At 44.6% G+C, this 22225-nt stretch overlaps 1 protein-coding gene and 1 long non-coding RNA gene across 3 annotated transcripts in view; one reads left to right on the top strand and one right to left on the bottom strand.

Annotated features, from left to right (window-relative positions):
- Positions 1–4150: 4150 nt before the first annotated feature.
- LOC134957896 (uncharacterized) lies at positions 4151–16993 on the top strand. Its single transcript, XR_010186786.1, has 2 exons — positions 4151–4384; positions 16640–16993. It is a non-coding gene; the product is annotated as an uncharacterized LOC134957896 (long non-coding RNA).
- Positions 11901–22225, bottom strand: part of CRB1 (crumbs cell polarity complex component 1) — a 307060-nt gene continuing 296735 nt past the window's right edge. The window contains exons 12-13 of one of the 2 annotated variants that reach the window (XR_010186785.1): positions 14486–16944; positions 11901–13281 (exon numbers count right to left, since the gene is read on the bottom strand). Coding sequence is in view for 1 of the 2 variants with exons in the window: in XM_063940122.1 (XP_063796192.1) it covers positions 16729–16944 (216 nt within the window). In the remaining variant the exon portion in view is untranslated. Of the gene's footprint in view, positions 16945–22225 lie in introns of both variants that reach the window. The other variant, XM_063940122.1, reaches the window with a different exon arrangement.

The following is a 22225-nucleotide window of genomic DNA, read 5'->3' as shown; positions in this document are numbered from 1 at the left end:
ATTGCTCGGGTTAAACTACAGTTGTCCAGAGCACAGGGGAGTCTGGGTCTTCCAGACTTAAGTACATTTTCTCATTCCGTATATTTTCGTTACATATCGGACTAGCTGTTGGAAAGAGAGCTATTCTCAGTTTATGCATTAGATTGTTCGGTTAGCCTCCCATATTCACCGGGGGCATTACTTCACACACCGAAGCAGCCTCTACCACACTACATCCGCAATAACATATTTTTTAGGGATACTCACTACACGTGGTGGGCAATTAATAGAACTTTAGACAGGGACCCTTGTATCTCCCGTGCATTACCTTTGTGAGGTAACCCCTAATTCACACCGGGGTTGGAATCCACGGCTTTTGTTCAGCTGAGGGCTAAGGGGTTAAGGCTTGCGACTGATGTTTTTGACCCGGGGGGGGGCGGTTGATGACCTATTCAACCTTTAAAGATACGTATGGTTTATCTGATCAGTTTTTACTACCATACCTCCAAGTCAAACACTATGCTATGTCTGTATATGGGTCTGGCCTTCCCCCGGTGTCTTTAGATCCACTGTGGACACTTTTGAACTTAATCAAAACAATTCCTTACAAGACAAGGTATCTGTACCCCCCCGCACTTGGTCAAAGATATGTGCCCCCTGGAGTGATGTATGGATGAAAATTTGGAACTACAATAAGGATCACATCCTCTCCCCCTCAATGCGCATATTGTCTATTAATTAGACAATACCTTATGGTACGGATTCAACCTACACACATGGAAATTTTGGTTTTATGTTATCAGTATTACACTATTTGTATTTTATATTTTTTGTTTGAGGGTCAAAATTTGATGATAAACAGGTCATCTAGAAGTACCCCATATGAAGTGAAGGAACAAAGCTGTATGACACCAGTCCCTGTCAAATGCTCATAGGACATATATTCAGGGCTTAACTAGGTGGATATCAAATGCCACTAGTTTGCGGGGACTGTTGTCCTATAGTTACCAATCCTGTGGTACTGTTAAAGGATATGCCATTAGTGGTGTTCCCATATGCAGTGGAATCCAACCCATAATTGAAGGAGTCCTTTAGATGCTGCCTCCACAGTGGTTAATTTTAATATCCTGTAAGTCCCAAAGATGTCTTAGCAGAGTCCACATCTAGGTATCTTTGTGTTTAGTGTGTCCTGAGTCCAGAGCTGGATAGTCCTGATGCATTTTGCTGACTTATGGCAGCTTTGTCAAAGGTATCTCAAGAATCAAGCACCTAAAGTGGCAGTCGAAAACCAGATACCATTGGAGGCGTGATCCTGTCACAGCAAGCAGAGCGGCCAATGAGGAAGCCATTAACATTGCGAAACAGGATGGCACTGCAGTCCTTGTCTTGTGAGACAGAGCTCCTCTCCAGTCCCTACCCATATGAAGAAAAACTGTGCCACACACAGTCCTTCCGGTAAGTAGACTGCCAGTGGTCCCCAAACATATTAAAATATTACTCTTACCATTACCAATCCCATCACTCCGCCAGTCAGCAGCTCCTAAAAAAAGGTTGGCTCTCACACATCCAAATCACAGCCCCAAGACCTGGGTGATCATGAGGACTGGGTCCAGGGTTCTGGACAGTAGGTGGGCTTAGGCCTGGATGGTTCAAGGCTTAGTTTAGAGGGCAGAGACCAGGTCAGGCTCTGAGTCAATGGCTAATGTGAGTGCTGTACTGACTTTGGTGCTTTGTATGGTAATGGGTCTCTGGCTTTGTGGAGCTTTTTAATTGGGGGTACAGGGTGGAGAGGTCTGTTTGTGTGGGGCTGCTGTACTGTGTGGTACTGAGTCAGACACACGCACCAAGAAGCATATTAGAAATGTGTTGGTCATTTCTGTGTGGTTACAGGGGGTTGACTAATCAGACGCATTTAACGTAGTGTGGGCGTGTTGCTGAAAGTGGTTGCATATAGAGATGTTGAGTTGCTCACATTAGAGGCCATAATCAGACGGATGATCTGCACCTAGCAAGGTGCTGATGAAGATTTCAATGGTGCGACCGATGGTGGCATCTAGAGAGACACAAAGCATGATTACAGCATCTGTAAACCCTCAAAGTGGGCATCTCAGTCCTTACATATTTGGATATACGGATGTACACTAGGGAACGTCATTGTAGTATCCTTAGAATAAAGTCACAGATGCAAATACAGCAAATGACTCAAGGAAACCCGCAACTGCATCTAATTCTGAATCAGGCCCTATGAGGAGGATTCCCACTCCCTCAATAGACCCCACCCCAATTAGGACTGCTTCCATAAATTTCCCAGTCTAGTTTTCCATCCCAGTCTGCCCCTGCTAGCAAGCGTATTACAGCAAACAGCTTCCAAACGGGTAATTATGTGCTAATCCTGCCAACTTTGGTTTTAGTTCTTGGTTTCGATGCCGCCTACATGAGGCCACTTCTAGAAAGGCTCTGGGAATGGGAACTCATCTTAAGTTAGGTACTTCTTCTGGGACTGGGTTGGTTGTGTATTAGTAAGTGTTGTGTACTGGGTACAGTAGTGAGTCTGCCTAATAGGTACAGTGTGTAATTTAGAGGAGGCAGCATACAGCTTAATTCACAGTAAATTATTTCTAAACTATTTACACTCCATTTCACAAAACAACAATATATTGCAAATATCCAGGGTTTGACTGTGGGCACTAGGAGTTATAGGGGTATATTTACTAAAGTGCAGGTTTTTAAAAGTGGAGATGTTGCCCATAGCAACCAATCAGATTCTAGCTATCATCATCTAGAAGGTGCTAGATAAATGCTAAGTAAAATCTGATTGGTTGCCATGGGCAACATCTCCACTTTTAAAAACATGCATGTTAGTAAATATACCCCATATTGGGGGTAATTCCAAGTTGATCACAGCAGGAACATTTTTAGCAGTTGGGCAAAACCATGTGCACTGCAGGGGGGCAGATATAACATTTGCAGGGAGAGTTAGATTTGGGTGGGTTATTTTGTTTCTGTGCAGGGTAAATACTGGCTGCTTTATTTTTACACTGCAATTTAGATTGCAGATTGAACTCACCACACCCAAATCTATCTCTCTCTGCACATGTTATATCAGCCTCCCCTGCAGTGCACATGGTTTTGCCCAACTGCTAAAAAATTTCCTGCTGCGATCAACTTGGAATTACCCCCCTTGTGTAGAAACTGCCCAGACAGTAAACATCACCAAAAGACACAACTCATGAGACTCTGTACTCCCCATGGATGTGTGGTATCCCAGTCCGTAGGCGTGTTAAGGTTCTAGTTGCAGCTGACTATCTTCAGGTAAACTATGGCTACCAGCACACCGTGACAGAGAGGCAAGCAAATTGTTAAAGCAGACATAGACTGACCCGTAAATGATACAATACAGTTTTATTGTGTTACAATAGAATGAAATTACAGTAGTAACGGTAACAGTGAAATTACACAAACAAATTATTCCCTTAACTTTTGTTCGATTCTGAAACAGGTAAACAGGCTGCTTTTGGCTTAATATAGCTCAGTCCCGAACAAGCAGCAATTTCACTTAGGAAGAAAAGCAAGTAGTGAATAAAATTTAAGCAGATACACGGCTGGGCGGAGCTTGCATAAACAGTCAATGATACACCAGCAATAGCAGATGTAGCAGACATGTTAATTAACTTTGAGCAGCTACACGGCTGATTTGCAGCTTGCATAAACAGTCACTAATGCCCCAGCAGTAGCAGACAGGTGAATGAATTTTAAGCAGGTACACGGCTGGGCAGAGTTTGCATACACAGTAAATAATGCCCCAGCAGTAGCAGGCAGGTGAATGAATTTTAAGCAGGTACACGGCTGGGCAGAGCTTGCATACACAGTCAATGATGCAGTAGCAGATGTAGCCAGAGCCGGATTAAGGGGGGGTCCCGGGGATACGTACCCCGGGCCCCCCTTTCCAAAAGGGCCCCCTGCCACACCACAGATCGGATCTCTCTTCAATCCGATCTGCGGTGCTGCGCTCACGAGCCCCGGCTCCCCGCTGCCCAGGTCAGAGGCGGATTTACCGCAAGGCATCCAAAGTGGATGCCTAGGGCCCGGTGAGTCCCAGGGGCCCGCCTGACTCGCAGCATGCGCAGGCTGTTTTCATGGTCCCGGCAGGCTGTCATTGTTTAGACAGCTGCCAGTGACCTGCTCCTCCAGCACTCGCTTGTGTCCTGTCCTGACTCCTTCCTGTTTAATGTGACGTCACACGCAGTCAGAGAGGAGCCGGTCGGGGCACGCTGCAACTGCCGCTGCTGGGAGGCGGGAGCCTGGGAGTGGGACCTGATGGCTTTGTGTCCGGAAGCAGACTGTAGCAGAAGGAGCACTTTTGACATACAGTAGTGAAGGTGCCGCACTGTCCTACTTGTTAAAGGTGAGAGGGAGGTGGAGAGACGCCCTGATGCAGTATAGATGGGCAGAGGGGGCATTTGTGGCATTGGAGGGAGGATACTAATGTGTGACTGGTTATCCTGGGGTCTGGGAGTGAGTGGGTATGTGTTACAATGAGGTGTGAATAGGAATATGCTACAGTGAGTGGGTATGTGTGACAGTGAGAGGTGAGTGGGTATGTGTGACAGTGAGCGGCGAGTGGGTACGTGTGGCGGTGAGCGGGTATGTGTTTACAGTGAGTGGGTATGTGTGACAGTGATTAGTGGGTACGTGTGATGGTGAGCGGCGAGTGGGTACGTGTGAGCGGTGAGGGTGTATATTTGACGGTGAGCGGCAAGTGGGCATGCGTGGCAGTGAGTGAGTACATGTAGCGTTGAGTGGGAATGTGTGACAGTGAGGGGTGAGTGGGAATGTGTGACAGGGGGTATGGCAGCATACACTGACTGGACAGGGGCCTGCCTGCTACATTTGAGCAGGGGGGGGGGGGGGATAAAAGGCTACCGTCACTTTAAGAGTTAGCTAGGGCTAAACAGGGCTGATAACAGAGAGGATGAAGCCTGTTAGTGAGACAACAGCCCAGCTCTGCATATTCAAATACCTCTAGGTGCTATTCAGCTGCCCCAGTGACACAGAAAAGGATACATTTTGCTGGTTAGTTTTGCAGATGTGTAACATAGATTTGGGCATTCAGTTGCAACAATGTGAAAAAGGTTAAAAAAAATAGACTAAATTAATTAAGAGATGATATTCTTAAACCTTAATAAAAAAAATAAAACATCTTGAAAATGTACCCCTTCACCTGTTAGGAGGTCCCGCATCCCATTACTTATACAGCGCCAGCATATTATATTGTGCTTTACAACTGCACTATATTATTACATAGTAATAGCTGAAGAGATCGACACACCGCTGACAAGTAATGTAAGGGGCATAAATCAGAAACGTAACTATAGTGCTATGGATTGAGGAAAAAGGCCCCAAATAGGTGTCTTGCTTAGGGCCCCCTGAGATCTAAATCCACCTCTGGCTGCCCTGTCCCCCCTCCTCCTTCAGTTCAGCGTGCGGCGCGCCAATGACTGAGCCGCAGGCTTGCTGAGCCGGACAGCAATTAGACAGCTGAGCCGTCGCTCAGCTGCGCTGACTACAGCTCTAAGAAGAGTGCTCTAACAGCTGTAGTCAGGGCAGCTGAGCGACGGCTCAGCTGTCCAATTGCTGTCCGGCTCAGCAAGCCTGCGACTCAGTCATTGGCGCGCCGCACGCAGAACTGAAGGAGAAGGGTTTCTTAGAGCGATGTGGATATATATATATATATATATATATATATTATTTATTTATTTTAGTCCATGGGGGCCCCCTGCTCTTTAGTGTCCCAGGCCTCCCGGGGCCTTAATCCGGCTCTGGATGTAGCAGACAGGTGAATGAGCTTTAAGCAGGGACAAGTCTGTGCGGAGCTTGCATAAACAGTCAATGATGTACCAGCATTAGTAGAATAGCAGACAAGTGCATGAACTTTAAACAAAACACTGCTGGGCGGAGCTTGCATAAACAGTCAATGATGTACCAACATAGGCATATGACACACATCTTATGAATAAACCTAACTGCACCAACCGAGTCACACAAGCATAAACACATTAACCCCAAATAAAATACATTTGCTTCTTAAACATACGATATGCACACCAGGGCACACTTCTGCTAAAAACCCATCATCATAAGAGAACAAAAAAAAAAAAAATATGTGCAGCATCACATTACTTGGACAACACCGACAGCATTAGTAAAACCCATACACTATTGAGCAGCAATAAAAGTATACAGGCTTTGCATAACACAGGTGTAGTAGGAGACACTATGCCGGTTTTTCTAACAATAAACCTGGAGAAGGTCCTTTTCACCCTCTAAATAATGGGGTACCATTGCTACAAGAGCGGGGAGCTCACCCCCTTTACTAATAACCAGAAGGTTAAGGGCTGTGTAACTGGTGGGAAGCCTACCCACTAAAATTACAAGTCTTGCAGGCACCAACTTAAGGGGAGCCTACCCCTTTTTAAAACATATACCAGGGTATGGTGTGTGGGGATACTACCCCATAAATATAACAAGGAATGCGGGGCCCTAAGGAGAGGGGAGCCTGCCCCCTTAATTTACTACAAGGGACGGGACACAGGTGATATAAGGGCACCAAACCCCAATGCAGAGTTTTGCAATGGAAGGGACTTCAAGGGCAGAATTAAGCAGCGGAAGGGTTGCAGCAATTCCTCACCCAGAGCTGCGGCGCTTCAGCCACGCCTCATTCTCCGGCGCCACCCGGGATGCAGAGCACCGCACCGGGGATGCACGCTTTTCAATGTGGTCTGCTGAGTTCCGAAGGGGAATCTGCTCTCCGGCTGTGGAATCCCGATCTGCGACACACTTCCAAGGGGTCTTCTCCGGGTCCTTACGAGGTGTCCTCCACGATGCCGGTGCACCCGTCGCTGGTCTGTCTCCTCCCTTGCTGCGGGGTCCCGGTCTGCTGGAAGTTGGATGTCCTTCCCCGGTCCTGTGGCTGGCTGGGCTCCTTTTCTGCTGTGTCTTCTCCACTCTACGCGGATGGCTTTGGTCGCTCCGGTGATAGGCGCAGGCATGGGCAGCTCCTCCCCGGCATTAATCCTCTCCTGGTCCTCGGCACAACCCGGCACTACTCTTCCACAGCGAAGTCCACTCCTGGTGTGTGCGGTTGATTTCCTCCTTCCCGGTGAGTCTTTCAATCCTCCGGACAGTTCAGGTAGGATGCTCCTCTCCCTCCTGACTCTCTGTTCCTGCACTGGGGACCTGTATATATAAGTCCCTCTCACTCTGGACTTCTCCTGTCCCGGGAACTCACTGGTTTCCTGGCCCCAGCAACAGACAGCCCCAGGTACCTTCTGCCCTACAACCCAGGGGGCCCAATCAAAGAACGACTCAGGATTTTTCTGTGGCGCAAAACCTCCCTGTTCAAGGAGGACAGGGTCAATTAAAGGGCAACCCTGTACTGCTATGGGGTGCCTGGGCCTAACTAACATTAAGATACCCCAAAGGGACCCCTGTATTTTTATTTTTTATTTAAATTGTATGTGTGCGTGTGGGGGTATTACAGATGTAAAGTATTGGAGCCTCTGTCTATACTGTAAAGCAGCAAATATCACCCAGAAAAATTCACACCAAAGACACCCCTCTATTTTCTAATACAAGCTATACTAATTATATTGTTTCTAACATTTTTCATATGGGTTCAGCCTACTCTAATTATAGCACGTAACAGTTAATTGTAAAGCACTGCAGTAGTTGCTATACAAACATATTTAAATTGCACCCTTAAAACAAAGTACTGTATTTAAATGAAGTTACAAATTATGGAAAAGCCTCTGTGTTCCTCACGAGTGTAACTTGGTTTATTGAAGCACTTTTCTTCCATACTCTACCACTGCAGGTAGTTCTTGGTGAGACCTAGACACAGACATAACATCAGCGATGAGTTCTTTAGTGTCAGCAGTGAAAGAGTTACCTCTGGCTTGTAGCTTTACAGCTTCAGTGCCCATCCCATGAGCAGCTTACTAATGAATTTGGCATTTTCCACTAATTAGCAGTTTGCATTTTTGCCATTTGTCTTTCATGTGGTCTCTGGCCGTACGCTTTTCATGTCTCGTACTAAAATGTCAGTGCTTCTATAATTGCTCTCTCTCCTCTTGTCATAGAAATCCCTTTTCTTTGCCCCTGAATGCAGAACAAGTGGAGGGCAAGGGACAGAACTATGAGCTGTGCATTCTGGAGTCTATCAATGACACCAACATTTCCCCACTTAGCTTTATGAATTCTTTACAGTGATTCCATTTCTTTTGGCTAAGTGCATATATCATATGAGAAAAGTTCATATATACTTATAAATATATAGACATGAAAAGCAAATATGTTTATATATACTGACAGCGGCATCCCGGTCGCCAGTATGCCGACAGCAGGGCGAGCATAAAGAGTCCCCTTGCGGGGCAACCTACCAGGTGTGGGACACCGGAAGGGGAGGTGGGGAATGCACATGAGGGGTATAAAGGTATGTGTTGTTTGCCTTTTTGTTAATAAAGCCTGACGACAGTGGGGCAGACCACTGAAACGTTGCTGTCAAACTATTTGTGAATTGTGAAACTTCATTTATTTCACCGTGAGTGCCACGTCTGTATGCTGTAATTTCCATTCATGAAATATGTGAGGACCAAAAATATGCGCAATTAGACCATATATTTATTATATGTGTTTATTGTAGTTAATTCTCAATATCCTATGACAAAACAAACGTATTTAAAAAAAAAAGAATATTGGCACGCATGGTATGTCAGGTTATACAATAATCAGACACATAATGTATTAAACTGCATTGACAATAAGAACTAGACATTTACACTTGTGATATTTACCCAAAGTCATATCCAGTGGTCAATTATTAAGTAATAAGGACAGTTTGGCACCTATACTTGGGCTTTTCCAACATTCTGTACTTTGGTATATTAAAATCTAAAACAGAAGTTATTTTATGAATTGGCTCCAAGCAGCCACTAAACAACATGTCATAAATGTACGGAGTCATCTTGTACACCCTGGAATCTGCATTCAGACAATTCAGATTTTTTTCCTTCTAGTAAGTCTTTTGTTATCACCCATATGTGGTCTTGTTTCAAAAATAGATGTTTCCTCCTGTGATAATGTCGATAAAGAGGGAACTCCTCAGCCATGGTCTGGATCTGTTTATTAGACACATACAAATGAGGGGTGGAATGAGAGGCGGAACTACCATTGGTGCAGCAGGTACATTGCACCAGGGTCCCTGAGGACTAAGGGGCTCACTGCTGCTCAGACCAGCAATGAGTTATCCCCTTCCTCCCCTCACAGACTATTTTGGGCCCCACTGCCTGATAGAGGAGTCCTGCCACTACAGTATCAGCGCTGATGATCACAGCCACTTACTGCCTCTAATTAACATGCAGCTGTACATATTTTCCAATTCACTGCTGTCTGTGAATTAAAGGCAGCCACAACCGGTGAAACTACAATGAGTCTGCCTGATCGAGTGCCAAACTGAGGAAAGCATAAGGTGCGGGGGATCCTGTCATCCTGTCCCCACCAAGGTACATGCCTCCTGTTCTCCACACCACACAGAACATTGTGCTTTTACCCCTGTCACCCAATGTCTTTCCCTGTCACCCACTGACTCCCCTTGTCACCATGTTCCTCCCCTTGCATTCTGCTGTCACCATCTACCTCCCTCTGCCTCTCCCTATCACCCACTGCCGTATGGCATTTTAACACATTGTGTTGGCGTGGAGGAGGGACGGCCCAAGTTATATTTTTGCACCTGGGCCCGCCACTCCCAAGGTCTGCCACTGAAATGAGAGAGATATAACAAGCACAAAACATGCTTCTACCCTTGGGCATAATATACCTAAAATGCTGTTATTATGCTCTATTCAAGCCTAAGAGAAATTAACATTACATGTAACATCAATCATGTTTTCTCTGTCAGGTGGTGTAACAAGCACGGGGCGAGCAGGGTGTGTGCCCTGGGCGCAGTGGCAGGCCCAGCAGAGGGGGCGCCACTGGCACCTGCACAGCCCACTTGCCCTATGTGCCCACCACCGCTGGAGTACCACCCTCCACAGTCCTGCCTACGACGAGTCATCCTCCGTAAGCTCTTCTTGCTGTGAGCATGACCGCGATGTGTCACGCTCCCCTCTCTGAACAGCCTGCTGCCTCACCCCACCAGCTCCCACTAGGAGAGGGAGGGGGGAGAGAGTTGACACATTGATAGGACAAAATGGGGGAGAGGCACTTAGAGACTCACTTAGAGACATAGAAGGGATGAGGGGAGAGAGACACTAAGAGACATAGAGGGGGGAGAGACACTGGGATACATAGAAGAGGGTGAGGGAGACACTGAGAGACATAGAAGGGGGGAGAGGAACACTGAGAAACATAGAAGAGGGTGAGAGAGACACTGAGAGACATAGAAGGGGGAGAGGGACACTAAGAGACATAGAAGGGGGGAGAGGGACACTGAGAGACATAGAAGGGGGGGAGAGACACTGGGAGACATAGAAGGGGGGGAGAGACACTGAGAGACCTAGAATGAAGTGGAGGAAAACACACAGAGACATAGAATGAAATGGGGGGACACACACAAAGACATAGAATGAAAAGGGGAGGGGGGTAGATACACTGAGAGACATAGAATGATGCCCTTTTCAGATAGTAAGGCAAATTTCGGGTGAAGCAGTTCTACCTGGTAAATTGCAGAAAAACACAGGCCCTTTTCTGTGTGAAAAGGTTAACCCCAGTTGAAATTCCCGGGATTTTTACCCAAGAATTTACAAGGGTTGGAGATCCAGGAATTTCGACCCAGGTTGACCCTTTCACACAGAAGAAATACCCATTTTGATCCGCAAACTGCCGGGTAGAAATTCTTGACCCGGTAATTTGCTTCCCTGTGTGAAAGGGAGGGTCAGGCAGAGACTGGCAAAACAACCTGTTACTGAAATGCCAGGTAATTTCCAGGATTTCTGTCTGAAAGGGGTATGAGAGACATAGAATGAAGGGGCAGGGGGAAGACACACTGAGAGACTTAAAATGTGATGGTGTGCTGATAGACGACACGGTAATGGTGTGCTGAGGGATGTCACAGGGGGAGGTGATGGTGTGCTGAGTGACGACGCAGGGGGAGGTGATGGTGTGCAGAGAGATGACGCAGGGGGTAGGTGATGGTGTGCTGAGAGATGTTGCAGGGGGAGATGGTGTGCTGAGTGACTAATCAGGGTGGGATATTGTTAGGGTCTCCTGCCCTGTGCTGCCACGTCGTTATGGCAACCGGGAGACAAGTGCTAGCGGAGTAACCTGAGCGCAGCTGATACTCCGGTTCGGGTCTTTTGCTGTGCAGTGGTTACAGGCATGGGATCCGGTGCTGGTTTTTGTGCTCACAGTCTGTGAGGTCTGAGGGGGGCGTGGACAGCACCTGCTTTACAAGGCCTCTTCTCAGGTTAAGCAGATGCTGCTGAATCTTTGTTGGTTAGTCAGTTCCTGAAAGTTAGCCAGTACTGTGTAGCTTTGTATTTTGTTGTTGCTTACTGCAAATAGGCCTGGGCATTTGGTACTACACTCTGCCAATCCAGACCTAGCAGTAAGACTGGAGTCAGTCGTTTAGCCTGCTGAGGTTCTTTTGCTATTCTGTGAACCCAGCAGGTTTGTGGCTGTACTTTCAGACCTGCCTGCATAATCCTCTCTCACTGTGCACGGCGTCCATGTGTCAGTTTAGTGGCAGTAAGCTGAACCTGGGCCCTGCAAGTGAGAATTAGGATTGTGGAGACTCTCCTTGTGTCTATTATTCCATCTCTGACCAAGGAGTTTACTGCCACACCCGTTGGTAACCCTTTAGGGTTTTGCTGTTGCCCTTAGCAACAGCATTTCGGGTTCTCTACGTATTAAAACACAACATCTTGCTTTTTCCATCTGAGCATTTCTAATACTAGGGAGACACCCAGTTTCTTAGCCTCTGGGCTTCTCTGTTCACTCTGTGTTGGTTTTGTTACCCTATCACCTTCTGTGTACGTTATGTCATATTTCCCAGTCTGTCTGTGAGTTCATTTGTTTTGCATCCCTCTCTGTTCAGACACCAGTACATTCCTGCAGGTACTGGTGTGTATAACAGTTCAAACACCAGTACATTCCTGCAGGCACTGGTGTGCATAACAGATATGATGTGCACAGAGACGAAGCAGGAGGAGGGGAAGACACACTGAGAGACTTAAAATGCGATGGTGTGCTGAGAGACGACACGGTATAGGTGATGGTGTGCTGAGCGATGTCACAGGGGGAGGTGATGGTGTGCAGAGTGACGATGCAAGGGGTAGGTGATGGTGTGCTGAGTGACGACGCAGGGGGTAGGTGATGGTGTGCTGAGAGATGACGCAGGGGGAGGTGATGGTTTGCTGAGTGACGACGCAGGGGGTAGGTGATGGTGTGCTGAGAGATGACGCAGGGGGAGGGGATGGTGTGCTGAGTGACGACGCTGGGGGTAGGTGATGGTGTGCTGAGTGATGACGCAGGAGGTGATGGTGTGCTGAGAGATGTTGCAGGGGGAAGTGATGGTGTGCTGAGAGACGACGGTAGGGCAAGAGGATGGTGTGCTGGGAGACGTCGCAGGGGGTAGGTGATGGTGTGACTAAGAGACAACACAAGGGGGAGATGATGATGTGGCTAAGAGACGCAGGGGGGTGATGGTGTGAGAGATGCAGGGGGCAGGATGTGAGTCTGGTTGATCCGCTGTTGTACAATGCTTCTGGACAATGTGATCTTCTAGATGAATAGTGAATACCGACTGAAGACGCCGTTTGCTTTAGAGGATACATTTCTTCAGAGGTTCCACATTGTGTGGAACCATCATATATGTAAGGTGCGTGTGCAGCTGAAAATAATTTTTCCCAGTGTGACATGAAACTGGTGGCGTGGCATGTCGGCAAACCCCATTTTCAGTGGCCATGCCCCTTCTGGTGTGTGACCACGCCCCTTCTGGTGTGTGGCCATGCCCATTTTTCGATCTTGTTTATGACTCTTTTTTTTTTTTTTTTTCCGAGGGGGACCATTCTTAATCTTGCCTTGGGCTCCAAAAGCCCTTGTTACACCTCTGCTGTCAGGTTATCCAGGCATTATGGTAACCATTAAAAGGATGCACCAATGGCAACAATTATAATATTATACCTATTTGTGTCTTACCTCAAATCCATACTCATCTACAGTATCCAAAGCTGCAGGGTGATGTTTGCAGGTGCTTGTTGTGGTGGCATGGTACAAGAGCAGGGATTTGTTGGAGGTAGGTGCAGCCTGGGTACATGGATTAGGGAGTAAGGGAGTGTGGTGGTGGAATGCAGACACAGGAGAGAAGTGTTAGGATATATAATAGTGTTGGGTGCAAAACGATTATTTGACTATTTTTAGATAAGTGATAGCAGATCTACGGTGTCTAGTTAGACAGTCAATAGGTTAACATGCATTAAAACAACATGGTCAAAAGGTCGACCTATGAAAGGTTGACAGTGCTTATGGTCGACAGGTTCAAGGGTCGACATGCCAATGGTCGACATGAGTTTTGTTTTTGTGTTTTTTTCTACTTTTTCATACTTTACCATCCATGTGGACTACGATTGGGAATAGTAATCGTGCCCCGAGCATGACAAGCAAAGTGGTACACTAATTGTGGGTCTCTACAGTATGTGCTGAGACGGCGAAAACAACACCAAAAAATGCAAAAAAAAGTGTGTTGACTGTTTCCTGTGTCGGCCATCTTTGATGACAACCTTTTCACATGTCAACATTTTGTACCTGTCAACTTTGTCATGTGTCGACCTTTTATGTGTCTACATACAGTAATCACCATGTCAGCCTTTTAACTTTCAACCATTTAGTGTCAACCTAATGATTTTAGAACTTCTTAATGTAGATCTATTGAACCGTAAACATAGGAGATAAGTGAGGGTGCATATAACAGGTTATGGAAGAGGTGTGTGATGGTAAATATTAATGTTGCTCTTTAAACCTACAGTATACTGCTCTAATGTGCTCATTAATGCTGCTACTACTACTAATACAGACACCACTACTCCCAAAATCTAGTTATCAATGGTTATAATTAAAGATATGTAACAGTTTATATTCTGTTTAATTGCATAACACTGTTATATCCCATCCTATCTGATTACCAACATTATCCTATAACCTCTAAGCTATTAATTCTGTTCTCAACAGAACCCTGCTCATCCCATATCCAGTGGCTTCACCATTATTTTAAACTGCTATTCTATTGCAAGTACCTTCCTTGCTGAAAACTGTTTCTGTTTTTCCACTGTATTTTTTTTTTTACTTTAGTTGATTTATACTTACAGTACCACCAGTGCACTTCTCACTGATCCATCTACCAATATTAATATTCACCAACACACACGTCTTCCATAACCATTCCTTCCATTCTTTCTTGTCACATATCCATAACTAGTGAAACACTCATTCTGCAAATAAGCTATTACACTACCTTCTACATCTCCTAGAACTTCTCTCCTGGATCCGCATATTACCACCATGCTCCCTTATTCATAACCCAGACTCAGGTTACATCAGTGGGTCCCTGTGTCCTGTACAGTGCTGTCATGACAACCACCTGCAAACAGTGCTGCATAGCTATGCACAGAGGAGTGGTTTATAACTTTACTTCTAGTTCAATACAGTATGTGGAGGAAATAGTACTTGCTGACACACACACAACTTCAGTAGTGTACTGTACCTCCTTCTACAGTGAAATCCAGTAGGAAACATATAGGTAATGACATTATTCACAAAATATGTTCCTGAAAACCCATTAACTTCATCAGCTCAAAGATTTCTTAGAGGGTGTTTAGTGGGGTGCTCCATCAGAGACAGGAACATGTTTTGTACTCAGGTACACCTTTGTCTGTCCATATGTACTAGAAATGTAGCAGCATAACACAGTGTGGACTGATAACCTCATCTGAAGCAGGATCACTACCTATATATAGTAGGTTATCTTCACAGAGATTAATTTTCTTTGGCAATCTATAGAAGGTTAAAGAGAAACAAATTTAATTCCACACCGGTCAATAGATTTAAACTAGATAAACTAAACCAGCTATTGTCTGATAATGGGAACTCGGGCCTAGGATCACTGCTGCTGGGGGTGCACCATAAAGTCAGTAATTGCATACTATGTACAAATGCCAAGAGAAAAAGAGAGAGTTCTTTTTGGCACACTCTTAGGGAAATGATAAGGAATAATTGTAATGAAAAGATTAAAACGTAACCTTTATTTTGTTACACTAAAATATAGTCTCCTATTACACACACAGGAACATAAAAACACATATGGGCAGTAGGCTATAAAGTATAATTATATCCCAAAAGGGATTCTTATATTGATACCTTAAACTTGGGTAGTATATAGCGGGGGAGTCACAATACAGGTCCTAAATTAGACTGAAAGAGGTCTTCTCTCTTGGACTCAAAGAAGTCTTTTCTCTTTTTCTCTTGGCATGCTACAGAAAGTTGTCAGCACCTACTGCATTAGATTTGAATTTGGTGATGTGCGGGTCATGTTAATTGTTGAGTTAATCTGGCTCAGAACATGCTTTTGGTGCACTTCCAGGGATATAGTAACTGTATTGTGTGTACTAAGCACCAGGTGATCTGACCATGCCAGTTAAGTGGTTGAAGAAATCATAATATAGTTTGTACACCTTTGTTATTTAGTTAATCATATGAAACAAATGTATTTACCTTATCAAGTGTTTGGCTGTGTTGGTGTGTGTGTGTGTGTGTGTGTGTGTGTGTGTGTGTGTGTGTGTGTGTGTGTCTTATTCCCCTTTATCTTTCTGATAGAATGTCCAAGGATTTCTGGCTGGAGAGAGGTGGTCATCTGTTTATGGGTGGCTGGCTAGCCAATGCGCACTTTTAATGTGCTTTTCATCCAATTTAACAGAATACCATTGCACATTTATAAAATGTGCCAAGTCATTGGGCCTAATTTAATAGCCTGCAGGTTGCTGAAAGTGCCAATATTTTGGCGATTTAGTAACAGATTTTAAAGCAGTGATTTATTAAAGCCAAAACCACGCTGGTTTTGCTTTTTTTTTTTTTACAAATTGCTGCTTAAATCAGCTTTTTTGGCATCTCGGAAGCAATTAAACTTGACACAAAATATATTTCTAAAGCACTGATCTGGACTTTGTTAATTCACCTGAGTGAAGCTGTGCAATTGCCGACCTCACCAAACATGCCTTTAGATGTATTGTATTGAACAGTTGCTAGTAACATTACCTGGGTGTTGTTGACATAAGACTCACAAGATTTAGGTGGTGTCTACAAACGTAGCATACTGTAGTTTCATAAAATACAAGCAACAACAATGTCATTCAAACATATCTGTTCTTTATACATACCAGTATCTGATTTAACCAATAAAGGCACCAAAAAGGTCACATTCCCTTATTACCTGCTGTACAGGTGAGACTGGCGTTATTGTGTCTTGAAATAGAAATTCATTGTTTAAAAAAAATGAGGCACAGTGTTGAGTTGTGTTGAGTCCGTCCGAACATTGTACTGTATTATGATACACATATCGATCTCAGCACCTCCATAAGTATGTACATTGTTGAGTTCTTTGTTTTGTTCATAGGCAAATACAAGAATAACCAAGAAACTAAAATGGAGGTTCTTCCTGAGCTGTGTAGAATTGAATGAGGCTGAAGAAGTGAGTACCTATTATCAGATGAGTCTCTCTACCGGAGGTGGCTGAACAATATTCCACATTTCTACCCGTGACCCTTCTTTCTCCTGTCTGCTTGGGCTATAAGTTCCTTGGCTTGACCTCATACCGGCAACTGCAATGAAGATGCACAGACCAGCACAGATGGCAAAGAATACTGCAACAACTGCAGAGGCCACAGCAGTGAAAATTCCAGGAGGCATTAATTCTGAGAGCTGGAGAGAAAGTATACAAAATATTAAACATGAAACCTAGACTATTCAACAGTTTTAAACTGGGACATTTCTTTATCTCATCTAACAAAAAAAACCCAGTAATTTCTAAATGCACATAATTATTATTTCAACAGTTCTTTATCGATGAAGCTGGCTTTATTACCATGTAGAAAAAACCTATAAATATGCTTGCCCACTCTCATGGAAAGTCTGGTAAACTCACAAATTTTGGGGGAAATAGACTAAATCCTCTGCAAATTTCCCTACACTGTGTAATGGCATGGTTTGAGGCAACGTATCCCAGGAGACAGGGCCAAATAACTTTGCCCACCTCCCCACAGTGGTCACCTCCAGCTCCCAGAGGCAGTAGCATAAAACTAGAACCATAATCACTTACATCTCAGTCACCCTGCTTAAACATATTATTAGAGATGTGCGCCGGCTGCCATGTTTTGGATCTGTATTAACTTCGTGTTTTGGTTTTGCTAAAACTGCCCTCACGTTTTGGTTTTAAATCTGTTTTGTTTTTTATGTATAAAAACAGCTAAAACCACATAATTTGGTCCTTTGTTTTCGTTAATTCAATATTAGTAAGCTCAATAACATTAATTTCCAGTTTTTTCCACTCAGTTTTGACCACCTCGCAGCTCACAATATTCTTCACCAATATTGACCAAAGGCTGGCTGGCTAAACTAAGCAACAAAGCAGTGGCACAAACGGGTTAGGGCCTGGTGACCGGTGGCCTTGATCCCGGTGATCAGCATACAGATGCCGGGATCCCGGCTGCCAGAATGCCAGCAGGGGGGCAAACACAACAAAGCCCCTTGTGGGCTTGCTGCGGGCTCGGTGGCTCGCTGCGCTCGCTAAAGGTTCCGTTCCCACTCTATGTGTGTTGTGGACACCCATGAGTGGGAATAGTCCTGGGCCCCCGCTGCTATTCTCGCATCTGGGATCCCAACCACCGGGATGGTAACTGCATCCCACACAAACACATGGCATGTGCATCTGTTTAAAATGTGTTGCAAACTGGTAATGCAGAGATCGTCCCCAATGCCCCCCAAAAATACAGAGCAAAGTGGTGCACAATGGAATTGTCCTTAGACCCACCCACCCACTTTGTTGTTGGATATTAAAAAGAACATGCACCGTTTAACAAACCAATCACTTCAGTGACAGGGACCACCACTTTTGTGGCTGAAGTGCTTGATTTGTTTGGACCCCAAAAAAAACAATTTTTTGGAAAGACTACTATGATCACTAATGAGGAGGTTGATAGTGAGTATGTTAATTACATTACCATTTTGTAAAATAAGTGGCATCTCAGGCATCACAATAGCTTTCTTTTTATCACAGGCAAGAACTGCTGCCACTGGTGACTGACTTACACAAACAACATCATCAACATCCTCATCCTTCTCAGTAATGTCATAGAGTACACAAATATCCCCCTCATCCTGTTCAACTTCCACAGTAGCATCCTCATTTTCTATTGTGTCATCATCATTAACATCTTTACTTGTACTGCTTATCCCTACATTTGCAGATGGTACAGAAATGGTGGAAGGAGACAAAGAAGACTTTTCTATGAGTACAGTCTGAGAAATGTCAGTCTCACACATAGCTTACATGGACACCTCTAGATTTGTGAACACATAGTTCTGCAGCCTTAGTTTTCTTTTTTGTGGGAACTGAGATGTTGGTTTTTTAACAGTGTGAAAATCTTTGATTTCATGTGCCCTTTTGTAATATCCCCAGAAGCCTGGATCTAGGGGTTTCTTAACCCCTCTTCAAGGGGGGTACTGTTTGCGCCAGGAGGTGCGTGCCCCGGCCGTTGCCGTGGAGCCGGGATGCTGCACCTCCCACTGACCCCCACCCGGCGCCTAGCAACAGGCGGATGCCGGGTGCAAGGTTTTCTGGTCCCCGCCCAGTGCCTAGCAACAGGCAGACACCGGGCGCAAAGTCTCCTGGTCCCCGTCTAGCGCCTAGCAGCTGATGGGCGCTGTGAGCCGCCGGATCCCTAGCAACGGGGATGCTGGAGGCAGACGGCGTTACCTGTTGCTGGGTAACTAAGTACCCAGCTGTGTAAAAGGACGTGCAGCAGGACAGCTGCACGATATTTGCAATCAAGAAGTTTCTTCTGTGATTGGTGCAGCACCATTTATATTCTCTTCCTACCTGGTCACTCCAAAGACGCTGGTGATAGTTCTTACTTCTGTGTGAATCTGTCATCTCGTTGGAGATCCTGCCAGTGTTGTGCTGTGACCTGGAGACTTTGACTGATTGATTCTTGACCAGATCTTGCCAGCCGGTGTTCAGATTTTCGTGGAGTATCCACGCTAACAGTTCTTTGTTTATATTTATATCTTTAACATCCTTGAGCATTGTTGCTCTCACTGTTTATTTGCTTATAACATCTTCTAAGACCATTGTTGGTCTCATTATCACTCGTGCATTGGTGTTGCAGGGTTAGTTAGGTTACCCCTTACTCACTCGCAGTCTCAGGTGGTACCTTGTCACTTATTAAGACTGGGGGGCATCGGAGTTTGGGCGAACCTAATTTGCCCATTCAAACACGTCTGCCGTGGGCAGAACACTAGCACTGCAGGCACCACCCGACCACTAAGAGGGGTAATGGAGTCAGGGGTAGAGCATGAGTTGCTGCAGACATCAATTCTAGCTGCAGCTTTACTTGTGAGTACTGGAACTTCCCAGTTGTTACATACTCCCCTGAGTTCCAGGTACTCATCCATAGCACCTTTACTAAACTTTCTGCCCACTGGTACTCCTTTACTAGATGTTGTAGTATTATCACGAATGGCAACAGCCACTGCACTAGTACTTGGCTGCTGCTCCTGCTTTTCTTTTGTCTGTGATCCATATTGACTCAGTACAGCACCTACAGCACACACAAGTTGTACAAAAAAACTATTTAAATTATATGTTTCTTATTTGTCCTTTTTTGCAAATGACAACTCACACTGCAGATGACAGTGCTCACATTATGTGAACGCAATTGGGTATGGCCTGCGGAGTCACAGTAATAATTTGTGTGAATACAGTGGGGCATGGCCTGCAGAGTCACAGTACTTATATTTATGTAAGCAAATGTGGTGGGATACACCACAAACAAGTTGAACAAAATAAGAAAAAAATTAAAACTTTTTTTGCAAATGACAAGTCACTACAGGGAGTCACACCGCTTATATTTATGTTAATAAAGTCATAGTGGGGTACAGTGCACAAGTTGTAAAAAACAAAAGAACAATTTTTGAAAACTTTTTTTGTAAATGACAACTCACACTGCAGGGAGTCACACCACTTATTTATGTGAACAAAATTGCAGTAGGGTACAGCGCACAGGTTGTACAAAAAAAAGATACTGTATATTTTTTATTTTTTTCGCAAATGACAACTGTCACTGTGGGGAGTCACACTGCTTATATATATGTGAACAAAGTCACAGTGGAGTACAGTGCACACAGTTTGTACAAACAAAAGAACAATTGTACATTTTTAACTTTTTACACAAATGACAACTCACGCTGCAGGGAGTCACTGCCTCACCTATCTACTTTGTATGCACATCTCTGATCAAAGCTCACCACATTTCCAGCAGTAGATCCGTCTATAATGCCCATATAAACCCTGAGGTTCATATGTTTGTGTGTAAATCTGGCTCAAATACCAACCAGTGTCTCCCCAGCCAATTATCTCACTGCACGCCACTGTCTGTTTGTTTAACTTTATTTTAAACTTTTTTCCGCAAATGACAGCTCATACAGTGCTTATATTAGTTATGTGAAAGCAGTGGGGAATGACCTGCGAAGTCACAGTGCAGCACCAGCATGACACACAATAGATGTATCTAAATTACTGCACAATAAAAAAAACAATAAACAATGACTTGCTAACTGCCTGTACTGTAACAATCTAGCTCGGCCTATGGAGAGGTCAGCTCAGCAATGGAGTGGATGGATACAGATAGGTCAGGTCAGCTCAGCCACTGGAGTGCATGGACACAGTATGGAATCAGCATAGCAGCCACTGGAATGGATGGGAACAGCGTGGAGTCAGTACAGCATCCAATGGATGGGATGGACACAGCATGGAGTCAGAAGAGCAGCCATTGGAGTGGATGGACACAGCAGGGAGTCAGAACAGCATCCACTGGAATGGATGGGCACCGAGGTCCTGTGTGAAATGGTGCGCAGCGTCTTATATAGAATCCAAAAACCGTGAGATCTGATGCCAGGATGATGACGTTTTAACTCAATTTGTATTCTAAGCAAGGCAGGAAAATCTGAGGCGGTGCTTGGATTACCTCAGATCCCAGAAGTTTGAGTGTGCTTGGTTCTCTGAGAATCCAGCCCGCTCATCACTAATTAATATCCAGCTACAGTATACAGACATATTAAAACCTATAGCCTAAATAATATATGTACATACAGTAGGGTTGTCGCAATTACGTACATACTGTATGCAGAGATACAAGACACATCTCTTGTGCTTATTGCTGTGGTTTTTAACCATTATTTTGCTTGAAAAATATTCATCCACTATTAATCATCAAAGTTCTAAAACCCTTCTAATACAGTAGATACAACTCTCCAGTTCATATATAAATTTGAAGAATTGCTTTAGCTGAAGGAACTGCAGCAGAGGTCCCCATCCTTGTTTTCAGTCCTTTTAATTTCTCTCAAGTCAGCATTTCCTGCAGTCTATACCCCAGCTACCTTCAAGCTTTTTCCCCAATCTCTGTAGATATCATCTAATGACTAAAGTTATGCTCTCCCAAATCTAAGGTATTTTTCTAGATTTTGATTTACCTTTGGAAAACCTTCATGAGACAGGCTGGAAGAGGGTTTTTTAATGAGACAGCTTGAGAAAATACAGTATGAGTTCAGGAATTGTTAAAAGATCAATCTCAACTAGGATTAAGGATACCTCTGCCAAAGTCTGTTATTGTTGATGGTATTATACCCCAGTAACACTGAATACAATGTTCTCCTCTCCCTTACCTGACTGTTGGAAGCTCTGTGGACACAGGAGCAGTATAGTTCACATATGGTGATCATGTCTGGTATTGACCCCTTTCCTGGTCACAGTGCAGTTTTCTTAACAGCCGTATGCTATCCAACCCAATATCTTAATACAAAAATTGAGACATTAGCTGCACCCATGCTTGTAGCAGCTAAGTACTTGGTGGCCATAAATTAGAAGAACCCATGCCCACTGACCCTTATTGTTCTTTAACAACTTTGGCATGTAGAAAGAAAAAAT

This window comes from Pseudophryne corroboree, chromosome 9 (genome assembly GCF_028390025.1).
Source record: "Pseudophryne corroboree isolate aPseCor3 chromosome 9, aPseCor3.hap2, whole genome shotgun sequence".
NCBI lineage: Eukaryota > Metazoa > Chordata > Amphibia > Anura > Myobatrachidae > Pseudophryne > Pseudophryne corroboree.
Note: the sequence above shows the minus strand (reverse complement) of the source record. Positions and strands in the feature narration are given on the sequence as shown.